Source organism: Rattus rattus, chromosome 10 (assembly GCF_011064425.1).
Source record: "Rattus rattus isolate New Zealand chromosome 10, Rrattus_CSIRO_v1, whole genome shotgun sequence".
Classification (NCBI taxonomy): domain Eukaryota; kingdom Metazoa; phylum Chordata; class Mammalia; order Rodentia; family Muridae; genus Rattus; species Rattus rattus.
In genome coordinates this window covers 57277172-57299129 of record NC_046163.1, presented here as the reverse complement: position 1 = coordinate 57299129, position 21958 = coordinate 57277172, and the positions used below count along the sequence as shown (strand labels likewise).

The following is a 21958-nucleotide window of genomic DNA, read 5'->3' as shown; positions in this document are numbered from 1 at the left end:
GATCACTATTGTAAGAGTGAGTGGACAAGAAAACAGACAAGCAGCTGGCACTCCAAGCTATGTGGAGGGTCCTAACCCTGATGGCACTACTTTCTACATATGGTTCTTTAACGATTAAGAGTGGTAGCTACTTCCTGTTGTTACCAAATTTTGGGTTACTTTTTTATTTAAAAAGTTATTGTTTTATCTATGCGTATGTGGTATGTGCATACTTGTCTGTATGTGCTGCACATGCATGCAAGTGCCACTGAGGCCAAAAGGAAGGCATTAGAATTCCTCGAGCTGGAATTATAGGTGATTGTGAGCTGCCTGGTGTGGCTGAACAGGGGTCCTCTGCAAGAACAACACATGTTCTTAACCACCGAGCCATCTCTCCAGCACTCTGGGGTAACTCCCTGGCCTTCCTGTATTCTGTGCTCCCTCTGTTTTCTAGAATGTACTTTGACATAGGGAGTGTGAATGGGGAAAGAGTCATGGAGGACCCAACCCCAGCTGAGGAGCTACTGATGGTTGATAACTGCTGGAGGAGAGAGTCTCTTTCCTTTGGGTGTGTCTACTGGCAGGTGGCTCATTCCCCAATGGGCGATCCTATACCCATGAGCATATGGGTAGCTCTAATGGGGCTAAGTGGGTTGTTGTTAGTGATGATAAAACAACAACAACAACAACAACAACAATAAACAATAATAATAATAAGTGGTATAAAATTGGGAGGGAGATGAGTTGGGAGACTACTAAGATGGTTTGGAAGAGAGAGTTGGGAGATATAACTAAGATAAATTGTATATGTGTAAGAAACTTTCAAGGAATAAATAAAAAGAACTCCTAAGTAGATCGTTCACATTGTTCCTAACCACACCACACCTCTCCCCCAAATGCTTTCATGTTTCCAAAGCGAAACCCTGCCTCACTACACAGTAAATGTCCCCCACCCTGGACTTTGGTTTTCCTGTGCACTGCACATGCTATACCTCATCTGAAGTGAATCCAGGTAACGCTCGTCTTCCTGCGCTTGCCTATTTTCACTCAGCACAGTGTCTTGGGGGTTCAGCCATGTTGTATCACTTCCAGGCCATATAATAGCACTTGTATGTACGCATCACATTTCCCAGGTCCACTCACCGGTCAGTGGACATGGGACAGTTGTGACAAGCACTGCTGCGAGCGGTGAGCACTGAGAAGGATCCCAGGTGAGTTTCTGTTTCCAGGTCTTTCGACCAAATACTCAGAGCTGGGATAGCTGGCCATGCAGTCAAGCCACGTTTCCTTTTTAGATGAATCTTCATTTTTCTTTGCACAGCAGTCGAACTATTTTAGATCTATACCAGCAGCGTACCAGGATTCTCATCCCTCCATGTCATTGCCAACACTTCTTGGTTATCTTGGTTTCGCTTGAAGCAGGAGTTTAACTCTATAGCCCCAATTCCTAAGTAGCTGTCAATATAGCCATATGTCACCTACCAGAGGGCTTGTTGTTTTCTGGGGTCTTGTTTTGTTTTATTTACTCAATTGTAGTCACTCTTACGGATGTAAAATGGAATTTATTGTGAACTTGACTTCCATAATAATGAAGTAGACTTGACATCTAACCTACTTTGTAAAATTGGGAGTTAGTATAAATTTTTTTTTTCTAGGATATTCACGAGTTTTGGGTTCAAAAGGAGAAAAGCACCATAACCCAACAGGGGAGCCTGGGCAGGTGCGTGACCTGCAGTCCCAGCTACATGGGAGGCTGAGTTGGACGGATAGCTTGAGCCTGGGATTTTAAGCCAGCCCAGACAACACAGAGGTTTCACAACTAAAAATCCAGTGGAGGGGATTATTTTAGGCTACTGTGCTGTGCTGGGGTTGTTATATTCACTGGGAAGGCTGTGCTCTGAGGCCCTGCAGGCTCCTGCTGAAGGAACGTGAGGGGAAGACATCTCCCCCTCCCTGTCTAGGGCACAGTGAAGCTCACTTCATACACAATGGCCGGTGCCTCTGTACAGAGGGGGACTATTTGTCGTTATCTCCATCTCTCAGTTCAATGTGTTTCATGGGTCACATGATCTCCGATTACAAAGGTGACACTCAGGACGATTTTTATGGCAAATTGAATCCCAAATGACAACCCCCGAAGGGGTCCGCATTAATAATGGGCCTTAAGAGCCTCCGCAGGGGGCCTGAGCTGGGTTCCAGGGCAATAAAAGGCAGTTGCTAATGTGCCATTTCAGGGAGACACACGTGTTATTAAGACGCGAGCAGCGTCTTCTCCTTTCAGACAGGGATGTTCGTGTTACCGTAGACACCCACCGAATTGCAGAATAATGAAGACAGAATTGCTTCTGCTTGAATTGGGATTTCCCTGTGGCTGAGTTAAGAAGCATGACCCACCACCAGTGAATTGGAATGACTTTTTCCAAGGATCAGCCCTCCGATTGCTTTTATTTATGCTCTGGGCCTTCCTGGGAGGTTTTCTTTGTCAACACAGGAAACAGTGCCCCGGGTACGTGTGTGTGTGTGTGTGTGTGTGTGTGTGTGTGTGTGTGTGTAGCATGACTGGGTGGTGAACAGGTAAACTCTGTGACCATAACAAGTCTGCCCAGCAAATACTTCTCTAAGAGCTGTCAGGATTTGAATGCATCTGTGCGGGGCAACATGGTGTTACAGGTTAGAAGGCACTGTCAGAGAAGGTAAAGCCTGAGTTTGTGAGATGGCTCAGTCAGTAAAGTTACCTTCCAGATAAGTCTGATGACCTGAATTCCATTCCTTTAAAACATGTGTGGGACGAGAGAACCAGCTCCTAAAAGTTGTCCTACTGTGTGCTACAATCACCATGAGCCTGGGTTTGGAGGGGCCCCCTTGTAAATTCTGTACCATGTGACACACGGAGTCATAGGTTGGTTTGAGGAGCACTGACCTCCGCACATTGCACATTGCAAAACTGAGAAAGCAAAACGAAATAAATGAGACCCTCAAAGCAAGCAAATAAAGGAGAAAAGAAGGGAAAAAAGCGAAAGGAAGCTAACAAAAGTTGCACTGCCCGCACAGTCAGGGAACTTCACTGCGGGCTTATATTTTATGTGCAAAACACATATTTTTAATTAATGTTAAAAATCAAACAATATCCAGTTCTTTGGTTTTCTCTTTTATGTTACTTTTTTCCCCCAAAATTTATTTTTTATCCACTTTACAACATTTACTCTGTATGTACAAGTGTACGTATGCATAAACAAAACAAAAGGAAAGGCTACAGGACACCCTGCAGGAGTCAGTTCTTTGCAGGAGTAGGTTTCTGGGGATCAGACTCAGGTTGTCGGTCTTAGCAGCAAGTGCCCTCTGAGCCATCTTGCCAGCCCCTGGTTTGCATCAAAGATTTCTTTCTGTTCCCTGGCAGGTGAATGAATCAGCCATTGAAGAGGACCTCGAAGATCTGTCCTCCGCAGGATGAAGCACTAGAAACCGGGGAAGCATACAGTTCTCTGACCATACAGAGTTTCCTGTGTAGCTGTGGATGCACATCCCGTCATGGGAAAGAGAAAGCACTGAGGGTGACGCATAATGGGTGGGTGTCTCCCCTACCCCCAGGACAAGGACAGTTGCAGCTGTGTTAGTTTTGTTTCTATTACTGAGCTAAATATCATGGCTGTCTTAGTTAGGGTTTCTATTGCTGTAATGAAACACCATGACCGAAAAGCAAGTTTGAGAGGAAAGGGTTTATTTAGCTTACACTTCCATATTGCTGTTCGTTGTTGAAGGAAGTCAAGACAGGAACTCAAACAGGGCAGGATCCTAGAGGCCGGAGCTGATGCAGAAGCCAAAAAGGAGTGCTGCTTACTGGCCTGCTTCTAATGGCTTACTCAAGCTGTCTTCTTATAGGACCCAGAAACACTAGTCCAGGGATGGCACCAACCACAATGGGCTGGGCCCTCCTCCATTGACCAGTAATTGACAAAACGCCTTACAGCTGGATCTCGTGGAGGCGTTTCCTCAACTGAGGCTCCTTTCTCTCTGATGGCTCTAGCTTACGTCAAGTTGATGCACAAAACCAGCCAGTACCATGACCAAAGCCATTTTCAGGTTTTTGGTTTTATCAAAATGGGGACATCTGGTAGCAGGCACCTGAGCTCACATCCCAAAACACAACCAGGAAAGAGAGAGAAACGCAAAATGGCTCAAGTCTTCAAACTCTCAGAACCTCCAGTGACAGGCCACACTTCCAAAGCCTCTCCAAACAGGGCCACCAACTGGGAGGCAAGAATTCAAATGCTATATACTATGAGGACATTTATCATTCAAACTGCCACTCTTTCTTATAGAGGGTCCTCACTGGAGGCCCCCTAAAGGAAGGGGTACCTGACTTACAAGTGGCAGGTGAAGGGTCAAATGAAGAACTGGGTTGAACTTTGTCCCCTTCTAAATTCATTTGTTGAAGCACTAACCATAGATTCTTCCAGATTTAACTTTGCTGGCAGAAGGGACTTTTAATGTTTAAATGCAATTTGGGCTAATAACATGGGCCCTCTCCAATCTGGAGGGCATCCTTCTAAGCAGTAATGGCCTGAGCACAAACATTGAATGTTGTGAGAAAGGACAGTGTGACAAGACAATAAGGAAATGGCCACTGCCAACCAGTGAGTGGAGCGTGAGAGGAGCCCAGACCAACCAGCGCCTTCATCCTGGACTTCCAGCCCCCGCACTGCAGGGAAATCCATTTCTGCACTGCCTTTTTAAAGAATGAAAGCCCAATAAACTATATTAGACTGCATTATTTACTTCTGTGTATCTGTGAAAAGCACTAACCAAAAACATCTCAGAGAGGAACAGGTTTATTTCTTCTTATAGTTCATATTGAAGGGAAGTCAAGGCAGAACTCAAGGTGGGAACCTGGAGGCAGAACAAAGCAGAGACCATGGAGGGGACACTTCAGACTGGCTTGTTCTCCATGGTCTCAGCTTGTCTTATTACACAACCCAGAACCACTTACCTGCCCGTGGGTATCACCACCTTCAGTGAGCTGGGCCCTCTCACACCAATCATCAATCAAGAGAATGCCCCAAGCCTACAAGCCAGTTTAATGGAGGCATTTTCCCAACTCAAGTCCCTTCTTCCCAGATGACCGTGAAGAAATAAAAATAAAAAATTAACAAATGGGGCTGGAGAGATGGCTCAGTGGTTAAGAGCACCGACCTGCTCTTTCAGAGGTCATGAGTTCAAATCCCAGCAACCACATGGTGGCTCACAACCATCTGTAATGAGGTCTGGTGCCCTCTTCTGGTGTGTCTGAAGACAGCTACAGTGTATTCATATAAATAAATCTTTAAAATAAAAAAAAAATTAACAAGTGGACAGACTCACACTGACCCCTCTATCTATTTGGATACTTTTTTAAATCCTCAAAATTATAGAAAAATTACAAATAAAAGACATCTTTTCCCCTCAACTTTTTGAATAAGTTGCTGGGCTGCTTCAAGTTCCATGGGGTTTCCTACTGGCCAGCCAAGGACTCCAGATGAGCCAAATGGCCTAGGCTTAGCCCAGGGAATTGATGCAAATTCTTTGGGGAGAAATGAAAGTGCGGGTGCTGAGGAATAGGGGCTCAGGGATACAGGAGGAGTAAGGCCCTGTGATTCCTTGTCCCATCTCTGCCAAACACTTGCAACCTTGGAGAAATCACCCCCATGCTCTGAGGAGTTGAGTCTCAGCCCCTTCCTACTGAACCACTTGTGATTTTATATCTCAGGGGCTTTATTTGTTCATTTCTTTGAGACAAGGTCTCGTGTAGCTGAAGGTGGATGTGGACTCACTGTGTACCCAATGATGACCCAAAGTTCTTTCTGCCTACACCTGGGAGGAATGGGGTTTCAGGCCCATAGCACCACGCCTGGTTTCTGTGGTGCTGTGGGTGGAACTCAGGGCTTCGTGGATGCTAGGAAAGCAGCCACAGCCCATCCTGTCTACCATAGGATTGAGGGTAAAACCTCTTCAGTCTATTGGAACCTCCAGTTTGACCGCTGTCCTCTACACCATGGCTCTGTCTCTCACCCTTTCATAGCTTCCTCCAGTCTCTGCAGGCCTGCCTCTTCCTCCACATGCTTGGGAAGCTTCATCCCTTCTCCCAGACCTGTCCTCCATGCCCTCCTCTGTGCTGCTGGGCCCCTGCCCCACCCCTGGAAACGGAGCCCATGAAATTGCTGTTTCTTATTTAGCGCTCTCCTCCTTGGCTCCAGGCCTGTGGAGAAGAAGCCTGGGTCTTCCCCCTCAGTCCCCACAGGTATTGACTCCAAGGGGCTCTGAGCAGGTCATCAGTGGATACATATTCTTTAAGCGGTGGACACCAGATGAGTCTCTATGAGTATTTGAAGAATGACCTTGCCTCTGAGATACTCTCAGGCCAGTAGGGGACAGGTGACACCCAGTCCACAAGACGGCAGGGGATTGCTAAGGGGGTAAGCCCAGGTGGCCAAACGCAGGGCTTTGTCATCACCGCTGTGCCTCGCCCAGGGGTAGGAACCGAAAACTTCTTCTGCCCAATAAGAGTTTGAACAGTGTCTGTCCCATTCATTCACTGTTGATTCTTCACTTCCGGGACATTGTCTGACACATTGCAGGGATCGCTAACCCTTGAGCAATGAGTGAAAGCACATCCCCCTCCTGCCGTTTCCACAGCTCCCTCCCACCCCCTCCCTCCCTCCCGCCCCCTCCCTCCATCTCACTCTCCCTTCACTAGCTCCAGCTAGCACTTCTCTGCCGCCAAAGCTCAGGATCAAAGACTGAGCAAGTCAGAGCCTCCACCCCAGAGTCCCCCTCACCCCCTCATAAGTCTTCCCTCAAAGGCACAGGTCAGCTGAAGCCGGGCCAGGCAGGATATGACTGGGGATCAGCTGCCCTCAGGACCTATTTATGCTCCTGTCAGCTCAAACAGGGCTCCTGCGTTTTCACTTCGCTATTCTTAAGAAGCTTCGTGGGTTTTAATAAGGACCTTAGAGACACCCTCCTTTGCAAGCAGAAGAGCAATTCAGGTGCAGTAATTAGGGGCCGTGCAGTGGCCATGCAGGTGGAGGGTCCTAATGAGGGCTCTCCTTTTGTCCCCCCCTTCCTTTCTGGGCTCTCCCGGGGGAGTTTTTACTACAGAAAGAGCAGGTTCACTGTCAGGGAAGGGAAGTCCTGTATTAGTCAAGGGTCCCCAGAGAAGCACAACCAATAGAATGCATATGTACAGAGCAGGGAGACAGTGGCCCTGCACTTAATAAATAGACTTAGTCAGGGACAGGCCATGGCCCAGAGGCTGGGATGCCAGTCAGTGACCAAACAGGTGCTTATCCTGGGCAAGGTCTAGGCCTCCACCTCCAGCAGCACACAAATGAAGAAAATGACAGCCGGAGAGTGTCCCCAACCCTGAGACAGACAAAGATGGAGGCAAGAGGGATTGGGGGCGTCATACCGCTGACGACTGCAAACCCTCTGTCACAGAAACCAATGCTCTTTCTCCTCCCAGAGCCCCCTGAGTCTTAGTCATTCCCATGGCTAGGAAGACAGTTGTCTGGGGTTAGCACTGGCATGAATGGCCTTTCTGTGTTATAGGAAGCCCTGAGGTTTCTCAAGCTGTGGCTTCTCCAGCTCTTGTGGCTCTGACATACACACTTCCTTTTCAAGTGTTTCATAAAGCAGTCCTACACCCCATGTCAAGCCCGTAACCCTGATGTTGAATAGGTGGCAAGGGATAGGAGGTCAGTATAAGGGGGTGTACTCTCCATCCCTGACCACTGGTCATGCCCGGGGAGAGAGGGGGTCAAATAAGAATGAGGAGTTTCACCTACGGCAGCATTTCAGGATTCTAGAAGGGGAAATTCACAGCACAGGAACCCAGGGGTGGTGGAAAACTTTGGTGATGATAAATCCGTATTTCTCGGAGAGTATTAATAGACTCAACCCAGGCCAAACTTCTTAGGCAGGACTCTTCTCCTCCCCCAAGAGTCAGAACATCCCTTCTCAGGAGCAGCAACAATCCTAGGACTGCCTTTGCTCATCAGACTTGGATGTGGCCACACAGGGGCTCCCACACCTCTTCATTCTCTCTCAGGTTTGCACCAAATATTGATTTGAAACTGCATGTGCATAGGGTGGGACATTCTAAAGTGTGTTGGCCAGACACTAGCAACGTTTACCTGGGTGCCTATAACCCTGTCCGCTCAATGCCGCCATTTCTGTCTGCTTGGTGGGGACCCAGAGATGAGGTCCCAAGCTGGGGCAGAGCATACTCACCTCACCTTGCTTCCCCAAACACCTTCCTTCTATCCTCTTCCCTGGGAAAGCTCAACAAGCAATCCCAGGGAGCCCCAGGGTTATTCCTTGAGTGAAGAGCTACCCTTTCTGTTCTCGGACGGACGGATGTGAACTGGCACCGGGGGTAAAGGCCACGACTTATCATACAGAGTATGAGGTCATGTTTTTTCATGCTGTTGAGGAAAACAGAAAGGTGGGACCCATCTCGTGTGGTGAGGAGGTGAGGATGGTTAACTCTGTCGCGCCCTGTCACTCAGCCACTGGGACAAACAGGGTTGAAGGAACACAAGCGGGGTTGAAGGAAGAGGTAGACCTTGAGCAGGTCCCTAAGGTTCTCTCCAGCTTGGAGTTTAACTGGGAAGAAGAGTGGCTTTACAGTGTGAAGGAAACAAACAAAACAAATAACCCTGCTAACTTGGAGACACTCTTTAGAAATGGCTCTGAAGACAGGGCCTAGAACCCTTGACTCCAGATTGATAGCAGGAGTTAGCATCTGAAAGCATTGGTGCAAGAGCCCTGACCCTGACCCTGACCCTGACCGTGACCCTAACACTAACCCCTAACCCTAACCCTAACCCTAACCCTAACCCTAACCCTAACCCTAACCCTAACCCTAACCCTAACCCTAACCCTAACCCTAACCCTAACCCTAACCCTAACCCTAACCCTAACCCTGACCCTGACCCTGACCCTGACCCTGACCCTGACCCTGACCCTGACCCTAACCCTAACCCTAACCCTAACCCTAACCCTAACCCTACCCTAACCCCAACCTTAACCCAAATCTTAACCATCTTTAATGGTAACTCTAACAGAAAATCTAATCCTAACCCAAACTCTAACCCTAACCAAACACAAATCCTAATCCTAACTCTGACCCTGACCCTAACCTTAACATAAACACAAAGCAAAAGCCAACCCTAACCCTGACCCTAACCCTAACCCTGACCCTGACCCTAACCCTGATCCTGACCCTGACCCTAACACTAACCCTGACCCCTGACCCTGACCCTAACCCTAGCCATAATTGTAAACCCAACCTTAAACTTAAACCGAATCCTAACCATAATCCTGACCCTGACCTAACCCTGTCTACATGCCTGAAGTCCCTACAGAGAACCTTCAGGTTTCACTGTTGCCGGAGTTTAGATATTAAGTGCCACTCCTAGGTCTGTGTGATAAGGGCTTGGTCCCCAACCTGGCACTCTTAGGGAACCTTGTGGAAGGTTCCCTTGTATGTGTGGAGACCAGAGGCCCAGGAGTCCTTCCTCAGGAAACCTGTCTCCCTCTTGCTTCTGTGCCCTCCCCGCTCCATAGTACAGTAACTGTCTGACCTCGGAACAGGCTTTTAACACAGCAGAAAATTAATAAACAGGTACTGTCCTCTTAGACCCTGCCCTGGACAGACCATGAGCTAAAAATAAACCGTTCTTCCCTAGGTTGCTTCTGACAGATTCATGGTCACGCACAGGAAACAAGTGGAAGGAGGCTGGAGAGAGAGATGGCCGGTCAGTAGAGTGCTGGCCACACAGGCGTGAGAACCCGAGTCTGACCCCCAGAACCAACCCGCGCTTTAAAAGAGCCAGGTGTGGTGGTATATGCTTATAAAGGGAGCAATGGGGAGGTGGAGGCAGGTGGATTCCCACGGCTTGCTGGATGGGCTAGTCTAACCAGCAAGTTCTAGGCCAAAACAAAACAAAACAAAACAAAAAAACAAAACAAAACAAAAAGAAATCATGGCTCAAAAAGTAAACACCATTTAAGGTTGACCTCTGGCTTCTACATTGAGGTCACACACATGTACCCCATACACAGACACAGACAAGACACATAAAAACAGGCACACAAACACACAGACACACACACACACACACATAAACACACAGACATAGACACACAGACACATATGGATTGGAAACCCAAGGCTTCTTTGGAAAGTCTGTTGTGTTGGATGGCGTTTTGCGAGGCAAACACGTGAAGAGGTGTTTTCCTGAAGTGGACACAGGTGAAAGACTAAAGCAGACCCGAGAAGGAACATTGCACTGAAGCAAACGCAGGTGAAAGGATGTTCTGCTAAAGCAAACGCTTGAAAGGACACGTGATGAAGGATTCTTCGATAAAGACACGCAGGTCTGTATTGGTCCGCCTTACGTTTCGTAGTTGAGCTGCATTTGTCCTGACACCGTGGAGAAAACCCGCACCAAAAACCCTCTGGCGGCGTGCTGCAGTTTCTTGCCACTTCTGCAGACTCAGGCTGATTGGCAGGACGATGTAAGCTGAGGCAGGACGTGTGGAGGACATGTGATGTTTGGAGAGAGTATAAAAAGGACTCCACGGAGTGGGAGTGAGGGGGAGCTTGGCTTGCTGTTAGAACTTAGCTGTGTAACACTGTGGGTCTCACATCTTCACTCTCCTGAGAGAGGCACAGCCAAGAACTTCTCCTGGTGTCCCCGCTGGTCCCTCCTGCTGACTGGACCAGAGCCTGAGACCTGGCTGTCTTTGCTACGTTGTGCCACCGATGCTGATTCCTGTTTGCTATCTTGATTCTACCAAACTGGACTTGCTGGTGTATCTGTGAAATACTGACACGTGGCTCGAGCTGCCACTGCTGACATGTGAACTGAATGCTGGTTTCCTGACAACTCAGATGGGATTTGCTCCAAAGAACCATTTCTAAACAGGTAAACAGGTCTACTTGCCCCCCCCCCCGTCCTTTCTTTCCCACTACCTCTGGTGGGTAGTAGGCTAAAAGGGAGGTGAAAGTGTTTAAGAACCATCATTAAGAGAGAGCTTTGAAAAATTAAAGTTACACACACACACACACACACACACACACTATGGATACCAATCCCGGAGACCGTGTCGGTACAAGAGACAAAGACAACTTGCTTCTAGTGACCACAGCCATTTTCCTCACCAACCCCCCCGATGTGAACTGAAGACAAGCTGAGATGAGAGGCCACCCCTCACCCCTGTGGAACTGAGAGATGGGGGTCTTAATGGTGGAACGAGAGGACTGGGCAATCCCCTCCATGACCTGCGTTCTCTGTTCTCCCAAGGGAGTGGTCGGCACACAGCATCACTCCTTGAGCTTCTAGAGAAGATGTTACCACTAAAAACCCTGATTTTTTATTTCTTAAAACCATGGGTTCTTCTGTAATGACCCATAGGAAGCTCAGGAAGGTTTTGTTTAAGAGGTTGTGAGCAGCGATAGGGATGCAGCGTATTCCTGGGCAGAAGCAAGAGCGGTGTTTGTTTGGTGGCCAGGCTCAAGCCTCGTGCAACCACCGCACACACCCTGGTCTGGTGTGACACTAGAACTATGGACCTGAGGGAGACTCTAACGCCGTGCTAGCTGACTCTCTGGGACAAGGGACAGAGGACCATTTCCGAGATTCTGTGACAGCCCTCACCTCCATCCATCCCTGCCCGGGTCTCTGACTTGTTCAAGGACAGACCCATAAGGAGACTAGATAGGTGAGCCCCAGAGGCGCCATTGGGCCTAGAGTCCTTTAGGCTAGGGTAGGACTTTAGTACAGTGACCCACCTTAGTCCTTGAATGCCAGTCCCCTTGAGTATAAAAAGACCTACTGCGTAGAGAAGGAAGCACAACTCTGGGTAGAATAAAAGTGAACATTTAATGCCACCATAGTTTGATTCTTTTAAACACCAGATTTTTTTTTTTTTTACAACATTTTATACCTCATATGCCACAAAGTCAGAGACCGTAGCCAGCGAACAACATCTTCACACCAGGGAACCGCACACAGCTTAATGGTTTCACGTCACCAGTTGACGAGAACTATAGAATTCAATTCTTCTCTGGACTGTTCTCCAGACAATCTGTTCCTATTTACCGTGATCAAGCCAACAGCTAACTTTTATATAGTTATGTAAAAGCCCATACACAAAACCCAGCCTGCAAAACAGGCTGTTGGGGACCTGCCCGAGGCAGAAGAGTTAAAATTTTGACTATTGAACAAACGACTCGTGTTTTAAAAAGTTAACAGCAAACACTTGTGAGCTAAGAACTTCGTTTTGAAAACAGCACCAATCCTCTACCCAGTTCGACAGTGAATTTGAAACAATGACGGCAAATGCCACCATCTCGTCGAGTCTGAAAATGAAGGCTTATGGACTTGTGGCGTTGCCGATTCTGATGTAAATCAATGCACTCGGGCAGGCCTTGTCTCCAGTTTCCCAATGGGCCCGTTTCTACAGATAAGCGTATCGCTATATACATACATACATCACCCGTTATGGGCTCTCATAGCCAAAGCTGGAAGAACCACACAATGTCCTCCATATACAACTTAGAAAATCCGAGGTCCAGAAGAGTTGGTGGTATGCCCCAGGCCACAGATAGGTCTACTGTAAAAGGGGAATTAGGACTCGGAGTTTCCATGCTATGTTCATCTGTGTTGCACAGCCCCTGTGCAAACACACCCACGTATGTGCACACACTGGCACGGAGGAGCAGCACATGTTCATGTACACACCCTGGGTGAAAGGTGCTCTAACAGGGACAGTCCAGGTGGCTGGGCTCATGCCCCAGTTCTGCTGTGAGACTGTTCTGTGAACCTGGCCAGGCAGTGACTATGCATGTCAACTTCTTCGTCTACAGATGATCCTCCCTCACCTCTGGAGAGGGTTTCTGATTTCTTCAGAGCACGTCCCACCAGTTACCCTATTTCCTTCCTTTTCTGTGATCCTAGGAGGGTAGCTTTTATGACCTTCCTACAACCGACTACAGGGGGCCCAGCGACATGCAGCGACCCACCAAGGTTCACAGCTCGTGGTGGTGCAGATATGGCCCCAGCTCCCTGCTTCCCGGCTCCAGGCTTTTCCTCCTAGCTCTGGTTGCTCCTCGAATGAGACCTAGCCCAAGCCCCTTCCACCTCTCAGGGGACGCACGCCATCAGTATCATGGGATGTAAGACTCACTAAAGTGCTTTGGTTTTTTAAGAACAGATAGCTACAACATCTATCCATGGCGAGGACCACTTGGGGGTCTTGGGGATGAGTAGAACTTAATACTGTCAGACTTTCTTCAGGGGCTGAGCAGAGACCCAGTTGGAGGAGCCTGGATCCTTTGTTATGAAGGCCTGTGGAACCTGATTTCCAAGTTGACCGCCATGCCAACCTGAAAGGGAGAGCTTTGTCTCAGTCCCATTGCTTGCTGGAGGGACAGCTGAGATTCAGAGCAAAGTTCTGCACTCTGAGGATGAGATCCCACCCCTGTCTGTGTCCTTCTGCCCTTCCCTGGCCCATGTCTCTGCTAATAGACTTTGCTGGAGTGAAAAAAAAAAAAAAACAAAACAGAAGAAAAAGACAAAACACAGACTGAGCAAACACACGTTTCAACTCAGAACACATGGAGGGCGTTCCTGACCATGACCCATCAATAGATCTAGGAACACAAGTGGTGCTACAGGACAACATTCTGAGGTGACAAATCAATGATGTCTCCTTAAGTCAAGCCTGGCAGTGTAGGAGGCTGGCAGTGTGGGGAAAGGCGGCAGGAGACTCTGTACATAAAGCAGACTCTGGGATTGGCGTGCCAAGTTCCATGGGACACCAGTAATGTTGTATGTGGAGAATATTAAGCCCTTTCCATAGTGCCACACTATGCCCAACGTTGCGGTATTCCCTCAGGTTTTGCAAAGGGCCACCTCAACGTAGAACATGTTTGTTGTTTAGGAATGGATAAATTAACTCTTAGAAATTTTCAAAAAACTTTTTTTTTTTTTGGAGAGGATATATTGGATTTAAGAAAGTTTCCTGGGTTATAAACCTGCTTTTATTCTTACAGAAATAATGCAGTTTGTCGTTCAGAAATATATTCTGACACATCAGGAGGATGGCTAAACAGTACAATTCATGAATTTTTACAAATAGCTCCGAAGTGTTGTGAAGAGGTTACAGACACCGTCCAGGAGAGTGGTAATCTTTATACAGTGGAAGAATGCTATATTTCTATCACTTGGAAAAAAAAAATGTAGAACCATTTACCAAGCATGTCTGTGAAACTTGCCCTCAGCTGTTTAACTTGGCACAGAGAAGAGCAGCGGGCTGTGTCGGCCTCTCCCACTGCCACACATGTGTTAGCACTAAGCACACCCCTTTCGATGCGGAAACCTGGGCCAGATCTGGGCAGTGGCAGGGAGACAGTAAAGACGAGGACCGTGGATGGCTTAGTCAGCATCAACTCACAGAACCCTGGGTTTTCAACATGTATCTAACAGACCCTGGCTTTGGATTTTAAAGATAAACCACCCTAAAAGGGAGGAGGAAATGTTTTTGCATATGTCCCAAGGAAAGAACAACATTCAGGAAATCTGTTTTCGATTTTGGAAGGAACTCGTTTTTAGTAATTTCTTTTACAGACTTGAATTCTTGGTGGAATAAGGAAACCCAAAGAACTCTGTTCAGATCAGCAAAGGCCATGTTTGCACTGAGCAAATTGTGGGCTCTTACCAACCTCACCTTCTTCACCAGGAAGTCAAGGGCAGATGGCAGGTTTGAAATACAAAGCTCTGAGGAAGGCACATGAATGAACCCTAATCCACGAGGAGCATGAGACTCTGAAGGCCAGAGAAGCCGGCTGTTCCCCAAGGACGTGAGATCCCCACCCACATGGCAGATGCTTTCCTTGCTCAAAGATTGACTGGAACTCCTTGCAGTGAGCACAACCTGAGTGTTAGATCCTTTTAAAGCACCTCCTTACAGAGGATTCAAGCTCCTTCCTGGATGTTAGACCCCCCAGCTTAAAGCTGATTCGTGGCAAATGGGACCTGGTTCCCACTGGATGAGCATCCCTGCTGCCCACCCTTTGCCCCGTTTCCTGGTGCTGTGTGGTGCCCGGTACACTGGTCTCTAGCTCAGGAGCCATCTTCCTGCCTGGGGGCCATTACTTGGGTCATTGCCATGTCATTAGGAGATCCGTCTCTGAAACTGTATCTTATGCTATCCATATTCAGAAGAGCAACTGAAGGTGAAACCACAAGAGAGCTCTGTGGGCTTCAACTCTGCTGAGAGGAAAGTTAGAGACAGCTTCCTGAGGTGTCCAGAAGGGTTCAGGGATAAGATCAAAGCTGCCACCGCTTAGGCGGGTATTGAAAGCAAATGCCGGCTCCCTCAGAGCAACAACGCTTGTTCCCTGGCCCAGGTGAGGTGAGGTAAGGAGAATGGTGCCCCTGTTTCAGATTTTAGTTTTACTTGGGCTGCAAATGCTTCTACCTCACACTAGATTCTTCGAAGGAGGGCTAGACGTGGTGGGTTGGCCTGGTGCTGCTTGTATCCTAATGCTAACACTGGAAGCGGGTGCCCAGACCATCACACACTGAAGAGGTGCCACGTGAACCTTCTCCTCCCCAATTTAACTGTCAATAAAAGGTGAGAGCCTCCGATTGGGCAGTGGAGGGGAAAGGCTGGATTTAGAAGCTCAAGAGGGAGTTGAAGGTTGGGACAGGACAGGGGGAGGAAGAGAAGATGGTGGAGGAGGAAGCTGCCATGGACAAGAACCAGGTACCAGGAGAAGCATCAAGTAACGGGGTCTAATAGTGGGGAATAAGTTAGTGTAGCTCTAGGTGCGCCCAGTCTAGGTATATGGCTTATAGTTAAAATGTCTGGATTGTGTGTCTTTTATACGGATTTATTAGGATTGTAAAATCCAGCATCAGCTACAGTTGTGGGGGAATGGACAGAATTTAAATAAGGCATAGGTACCTAAATATTAATTTCAAGGAAACATTTTGGGGCCATCTATAATGAGACAGATAATGATTTAGAAATGAGTTCTTTAACCATCCCTTTGTTCCTCTGTGTTTGTTTTGCTTGTTCCTCGAGCCCAACCTGGAGCCACCTCACACTGGCACAATCTTCAGATGCCAGGACTACATCCTGGTGCCTGAAGAACTGTACTCTCATAGGCAGCTCATAGGCGGGGCGGGGAGCAGGAGTTCTGCACAGGCGCACCAGCAAAGACAGAGCTGTGTGGTAGAAGAAGATGGTTAAAGTTTACTTTGGGGGTGGGGTGGCTATTAGAATGGACAAGAGATGTGCGTTACTTCACACACATCTCTCCCTGCACCACTGGGTCCTGTGGATGTGTCCTCCTGGGACGCTAACCTGGCTTGGTAAAGTAACCCTGGTAACATGGCCAAGCTGAAGCCTATGCTTGGAATGTGTGTAAGCAGATCAGAGTGGGAGGAGGGGTGGGGGGGCTCCCAGGAGAACCTGCTGACTGAGAGTCTGCTCTGGACAGATGAGTCAGCACAGTCTCACTCCAGCAAAGGCACTGGGCTTTGTTGGTGGCCTGCTGATGTACTCACTGGGGTCCGATGACCTCAGGGCTGAGGGAGAAGGCAGCAGGCCCCGAAGCCGAGCTCACGGATTACGAATCAAATACATTTGCTCCTGAGCACGGAAAAGAAACCCAGGCGTGCTCGCTTTTTAAAGATGTTTCCCAAATCAAGGCCTTCCACTAAAAAAAAAAAAAAAAAAAAAAAAAAACAGAAGTATATTTCAAACCAGCAATCAAAACAGATGTTCAAAGTATTGGCATCCCTGTGGGTGTAGACGCTTCCAAGAACATGGCTCTTAAGCAGGCCCATGCACACATGTGTTATGAGGCTGAGGTGGGCCCTGAGCCCAGGACTCCTGCGGAATGGCACTGGGGAGGAGCTGTGGAAGATCTGAGAGGGTCCTGCTTCTCTAGGAGACACTTGTTAAAGCTGGAGGATACACAGAAGGGGAAATGGGCCATTCAACCAGCAGCTTGGGACCCTTTTGCCTAAGAGTCAACTCTTAAGAATGTGCAAAGCAGGACTTGTGAACTCCCAGGGTTAGCTTTTGGTCCATCAGGCTGACCTCTGAGACAGTCAAGCCGGTGGTCTTATCTGTGCCCTGTTCTGACTAAAGGATCAGGTGCCATGGCACTCACAAGACTCCTCTGTGATGAGTTCTGCTGACCACACACCATGCTGTGCTGGGAATTCGGTGTCCAGCAAAAGGGCTGATCCAGAAATACAAAGTTCTTTCTCCTTGGGGAGTGTCTGGGGTCGAGGAGTGGGTTAGTGGGGCTGGCCCTCTCCCACAGAGAGGGTGAGGATTCAGAGTCCTCTCTCCAAACCCCCGAGCTTGTGCTTGCACAGGCAGGCTGCAAGGCTCTGGGAGAGAGGGGAATTCTTGTTCCAGGGGCCTGTAGACAATGCCTGGCCATTCTATGCCTCAGCCCTATATCCCTAACGTGGCCCAACAATCCTGAAAGGAGGCGGTAACTTGAAAATAAAGTCCTCAGTTTTGGGGGGGAAGCAAGATCTAGATCTCCACTCTGCCCTATGTATGTAGGGTCTGCAATTTAGGGATGGGGTTCCTCTCTCTGCCTCAAGATACCAAGGTGGCAGGGACAAGCCACAGAGGCTTTAGGACAGGGGAGAGTTGGCCTCCTACTACTGGACAGGACACTGGGTGGCAGAAAGTGACACAACCCCATGCCTGTGTGAGCCCAGAGAGTCGCAATGCAGACAGCCCCACCCTGGATCAGCTACACCACAGAAAACAAAGAAATGGGACTCTGCTGGAGTTGTTCAAGATTCCCACCCAGAGTCTTTGGATTAGAAAGGAACATGAGTTTGTATCGAGAGCCACGAGCACATGAAACAAACAGAAATGGGCTCAGGTCACTCTTCCCCTTAAAGACATCCTTTCCTTGTCACTAAGGCTCATGTGCGCCCCTTCCATGCCCAACCCTGGGTCTGCCAGCTGACCTGCTGTTCATGGAAGGTGGCATCTCCTATCACCTGTCCTTCCGAACCTCCCTGGGAAACACACGCCATTGTGGTTTCCATTCTGAGGGGCCTTACCAGAATAGCCATGAAAGACAGTTAACATTTATTCAGCTGCAATACCAATTAGGAGACATCACTACAAACACAACTTCTCAGAAACAAAACAGCAAATCAGAAACAAGAGAAAACAAGCGGTAGATACATTTCAAAAACTGGGTTGAGTTTTCTGTTTTGTTGATTTTCTTCTTGACTAGCACCATCTGGACACAAGAAAGTACGAACACAAATGTTTGGATAATCATAAAGATTTGCAAGGCACTTAATCCATCATTCTGGGTCGTCTTGTTGGTGTTTCGCTTTCCATGGTAATCCCACGTCACCCTCCCCTTTCTCACAGCCGCAAGGTAAGAGTCTCTTTGCTAGCGGTCCTATGTACAGAGTTCTTCAAGGTTCCTCAAAGTGCTTTCTCAGTCCCACGGGGCTTCCCATCATTCTCTCCTTCCACATGTTGGTGTCTGTACCTTCCTTTCCTACAGCAAACAAAGGAAACATCGCCTTTCGCTCCACGCTCACTCCAGACTTGCTACCAACCTTCATCCTCATCCTGTTGTCTTGAGTGTTGCCAGCACAGAGGGGCCTGGGAGGGCGGTGTCCTGCTGAAGTCCTGGGGAGAGAGGGACTGATGGCTTGGAGCCCATCGGTCCTTACCGGCGCCTGGAGGTGATGTCAAAGCAGGTGATCATCATGAGATGGGCCTTGCAGAAGTTGACACGGCTCTCTAGGCGCTCTGTCACTCCCTCCAGTGCCTCTAGGTACTCCAGGGAATCCAGCTGCAGGACCTGTTCCAAGTCAACTGAAAGAGAAAGGCACTCTTGGAGATGAGCGAGCTAGCTGTAAGAAGGGCTACCACCTCCCCCACCTCCCCTGGGCTAAGGTCGCCTGAGTTCATGAGTGCAACAGGAACATCCCCTCCTGTCTGCTCAGTATCTGCCAGGAAAGGGACTCCCATTGTGGTTTCTGGCTCCTAAGTATTCAGAGGCAATTCTAAGGAACAGGGAGGTGGCCCAGAACTGATGCTTACCCTAGCTGCCTCTAACACAGATTTTTTTGAGGTCCCTCAATTCCACCACTTTGTTAACCAAGGCAAGTCTAACTCTTGGATGTTTTGGCAGCAAGAGTCCCCTTTTCCAGAGTGATAAGTGACACGCACATCCCACCTTCCTAGAAAAAACAGGTTCCTGTTTCCCATTTCAGTGCCGTGCGTCGCTGCCCCTCAGGCTGGGAATCTTGACCTTGCCTTGTGTAACACAACTGTCCATGTACCTAAAGCTAGCTTTAGTCTCCCAGTCTTCCTGTCTCTTCTGCCTGAGAACAGAGATGCTCGGCAAAAACCATCACCTGACCCAGTCTCACCAGGCTCACTCGCTGGTCACTGGGGTACATATGGTGCTTAAAAATCATGTACCAACAATTAAGACAACCCTTCAGCTCAAAACACAAGTTGAGTCACATGGCCATGATGTCTTGCATTGGGTTCAAGCCTGTAACACCAAAAGTCCTAGTGCATTCCCTTCCTGAGGTCTCTTTGCCCCATAATGGCTTGGCAGAGCCTGGTCTCAGTTTCAGAGGTGTTATAAAGGTCTGACTGGAGAGTGCAGGATGGAATGGACAAGAGTTAATGGGCGTGGGCAGCTTAGCAGGGCCTCACACGGAATTCCCAGCCGGGCAAAACTACCTCAGCTGGCATTGTTTCCTAACAGCAACCCAAGAGGAGGAAGTGGAGGGGTCTTTCCCCCTTGAGTTGCCAACAAGAACAGAACATACATGAGACAGATGTGCAAAACCACACCTGATACAGAAACACAAGGGTCTGTCATAGAGGAGTACTTCAGAGAGTGTCCTTGTTCAAGGTTATATTGCTAATAAGGACTGTGGCTAGAAACTGACCCAGGGCCCCTCTACACCTCAGCTCAGTATATTGAAACCAGAGCCTCACACTACCATAAGTACACCAGACACTATCCCACTGTAGAGAGGCAAAAGGAGGAGAAAGTAAAACTGGAGGTGGGTCTCAGCACATCACCGTTATAGCATTGCCTGCTACCCATCGATCGGGAGAGTTATCACACAGTCTCCTTGATTTTCTTTCTCCGATTGCTGTTTTAAAATTATCTTTTAAAAAATCTTTATGTTTCCCTTTTGTGTAACCTTCTATCTGTTGTTTTTCTCAGCGTCAAAAAAATTACTGTACCAAGGCAGGAAGAGGGCAATCGCTCCCTCCAAGCATCTGAGGCACACGTGTATGCTGTGTAAGGTCATTCGCATCCCAGGGGAAATTGCTTAGTTTGGAAAACGATGGTGGTTTTCAAGCCTGTCTTGGGGCATAAGGTGTTCTTGAAAAATAAAATTCTAAAATGATGGCGGAAACGAGGGTGCTGCCTAAGGGACCAGGATGGACCCAGGGGTCCATGACAGAAGCTGGTGAGAGCAGGGGAGGAGAAGAGGCATTGGTTTGCTTATGCCTCAGTCAGACTTGGGGTCATGTCCTCATTCCTGTGTTGGCCTCATTCTTCTACCGGAGATGAAAATACAGTTGGTGGGGGAGTTTTGTGTCTTTGCCCAAATCTCCAACCAAGGAGCTAACCATGTACCATGCATGCAAACAGGCACTGAGGAAGTGTCTACTGCCAGGCTTAGTTGATCGAACTCTGGGATAACTGCATGTATTCCAAGATGCCAAACGCCTCCTCTGGGCCATGCAGTGTAAGCATTTGCCACAGCCTAGAACCACCTCATGGGACAGGCATGACCTCTTCTCTTTTGTAGCAAGACAACCAAGGCCAGTGATTCAAACACCTTACCCAAAGTCACACAGCCGGCATGTAGGGAAAGACAGTATTGAAATCATGTCTGTGGGACCTGTCTGTGGGACCTTGAGCAGAGCCATAGATGCAGCCCCAAATAGTAGGATTCTCTGCTCTCTGAGCTACCAAGAGATAGACCGTGTGAAGGTGGATTTATTACTCTTGGTAAGCCCGGTCAGGAGCTGGTAGACCCTAGCCCTAAGTCTTTCAGGATTCCTCAGTGTAATAGCTGGAGCAGAGTTAAGCCTTCATTTGAAGTAAATGGAATGGTTAGGAATGAATAAATTACGGACAATCAAATCTACCTCTCAAAAAGACCAGCACCATCGAAAATACTTACTTGGTGATTACTGTCACCTGGGCTCTTGGCTTAATGGAAATAACCCAAGAGCTGGTCACTGGACTTTCAGGGCTCCCAGGAGCAGTTTGTGGGTGGCGTATTCTAGTCTATGAAAAGAGCTACCGTCCTGGTTCATTTTAGGCTACATAAACCTCAGGAGTCTATGGCCTGGGGGTCTTCCGGTCAGTGATACTCTGCCAGGCGAAGGGAAGATAACACACCTTGCTTTCATGTGCTCACAACAGAGACCCTCAAGAGAGAGCATCTCGTACGGGGATTCTTACCACCCTTCTGTTGCCCTGGCCTGAGAGAAGGATCGCTACTCTGTAGGACATCTCTATCCCATGGGCCCCACGCCTCAGATACAGGCAGTCTCTGTGGCTGTCATCCTGGGTTAGGCTCCTAGACTGTGTTACTGGAGCCCATAGTGCTAGCAAGCATGGGCGTGTGCCGGTGGCCCTTACATTCACGAAGCCACTTGTTGGGGTCCAGCATCAGGTACTGTTTGGTCGCCTCCAGCTCCTTCATCAGCCACTCGTACTTGGCTCGGACCTCAGCGATTCTCTGCTGCCGATGTTCTAGGATTTTCAGCTTGGCATTGAAGCACATGACCTCCTGTGCACAGGGGAAGAGGTGGGCAGTGGAGAGAAGAAAAGCAGAGGCCTTCTGTTCTGACTCATCCCTGCAGCCACCTCCAG

General features: G+C 48.5%; 1 protein-coding gene across 1 annotated transcript in view; it reads right to left on the bottom strand.

Annotated features, from left to right (window-relative positions):
* Positions 1 to 18136: 18136 nt before the first annotated feature.
* Kif26b (kinesin family member 26B) overlaps positions 18137 to 21958 on the bottom strand; it is a 403463-nt gene continuing 399641 nt past the window's right edge. The window contains exons 14-15 of the mRNA XM_032915772.1: positions 21725 to 21875; positions 18137 to 18909 (exon numbers count right to left, since the gene is read on the bottom strand). Coding sequence (XP_032771663.1) covers positions 18761 to 18909; positions 21725 to 21875 — 300 coding nt within the window. The 3' untranslated portion in view covers positions 18137 to 18760. The remainder of the gene's footprint in view (positions 18910 to 21724; positions 21876 to 21958) is intronic.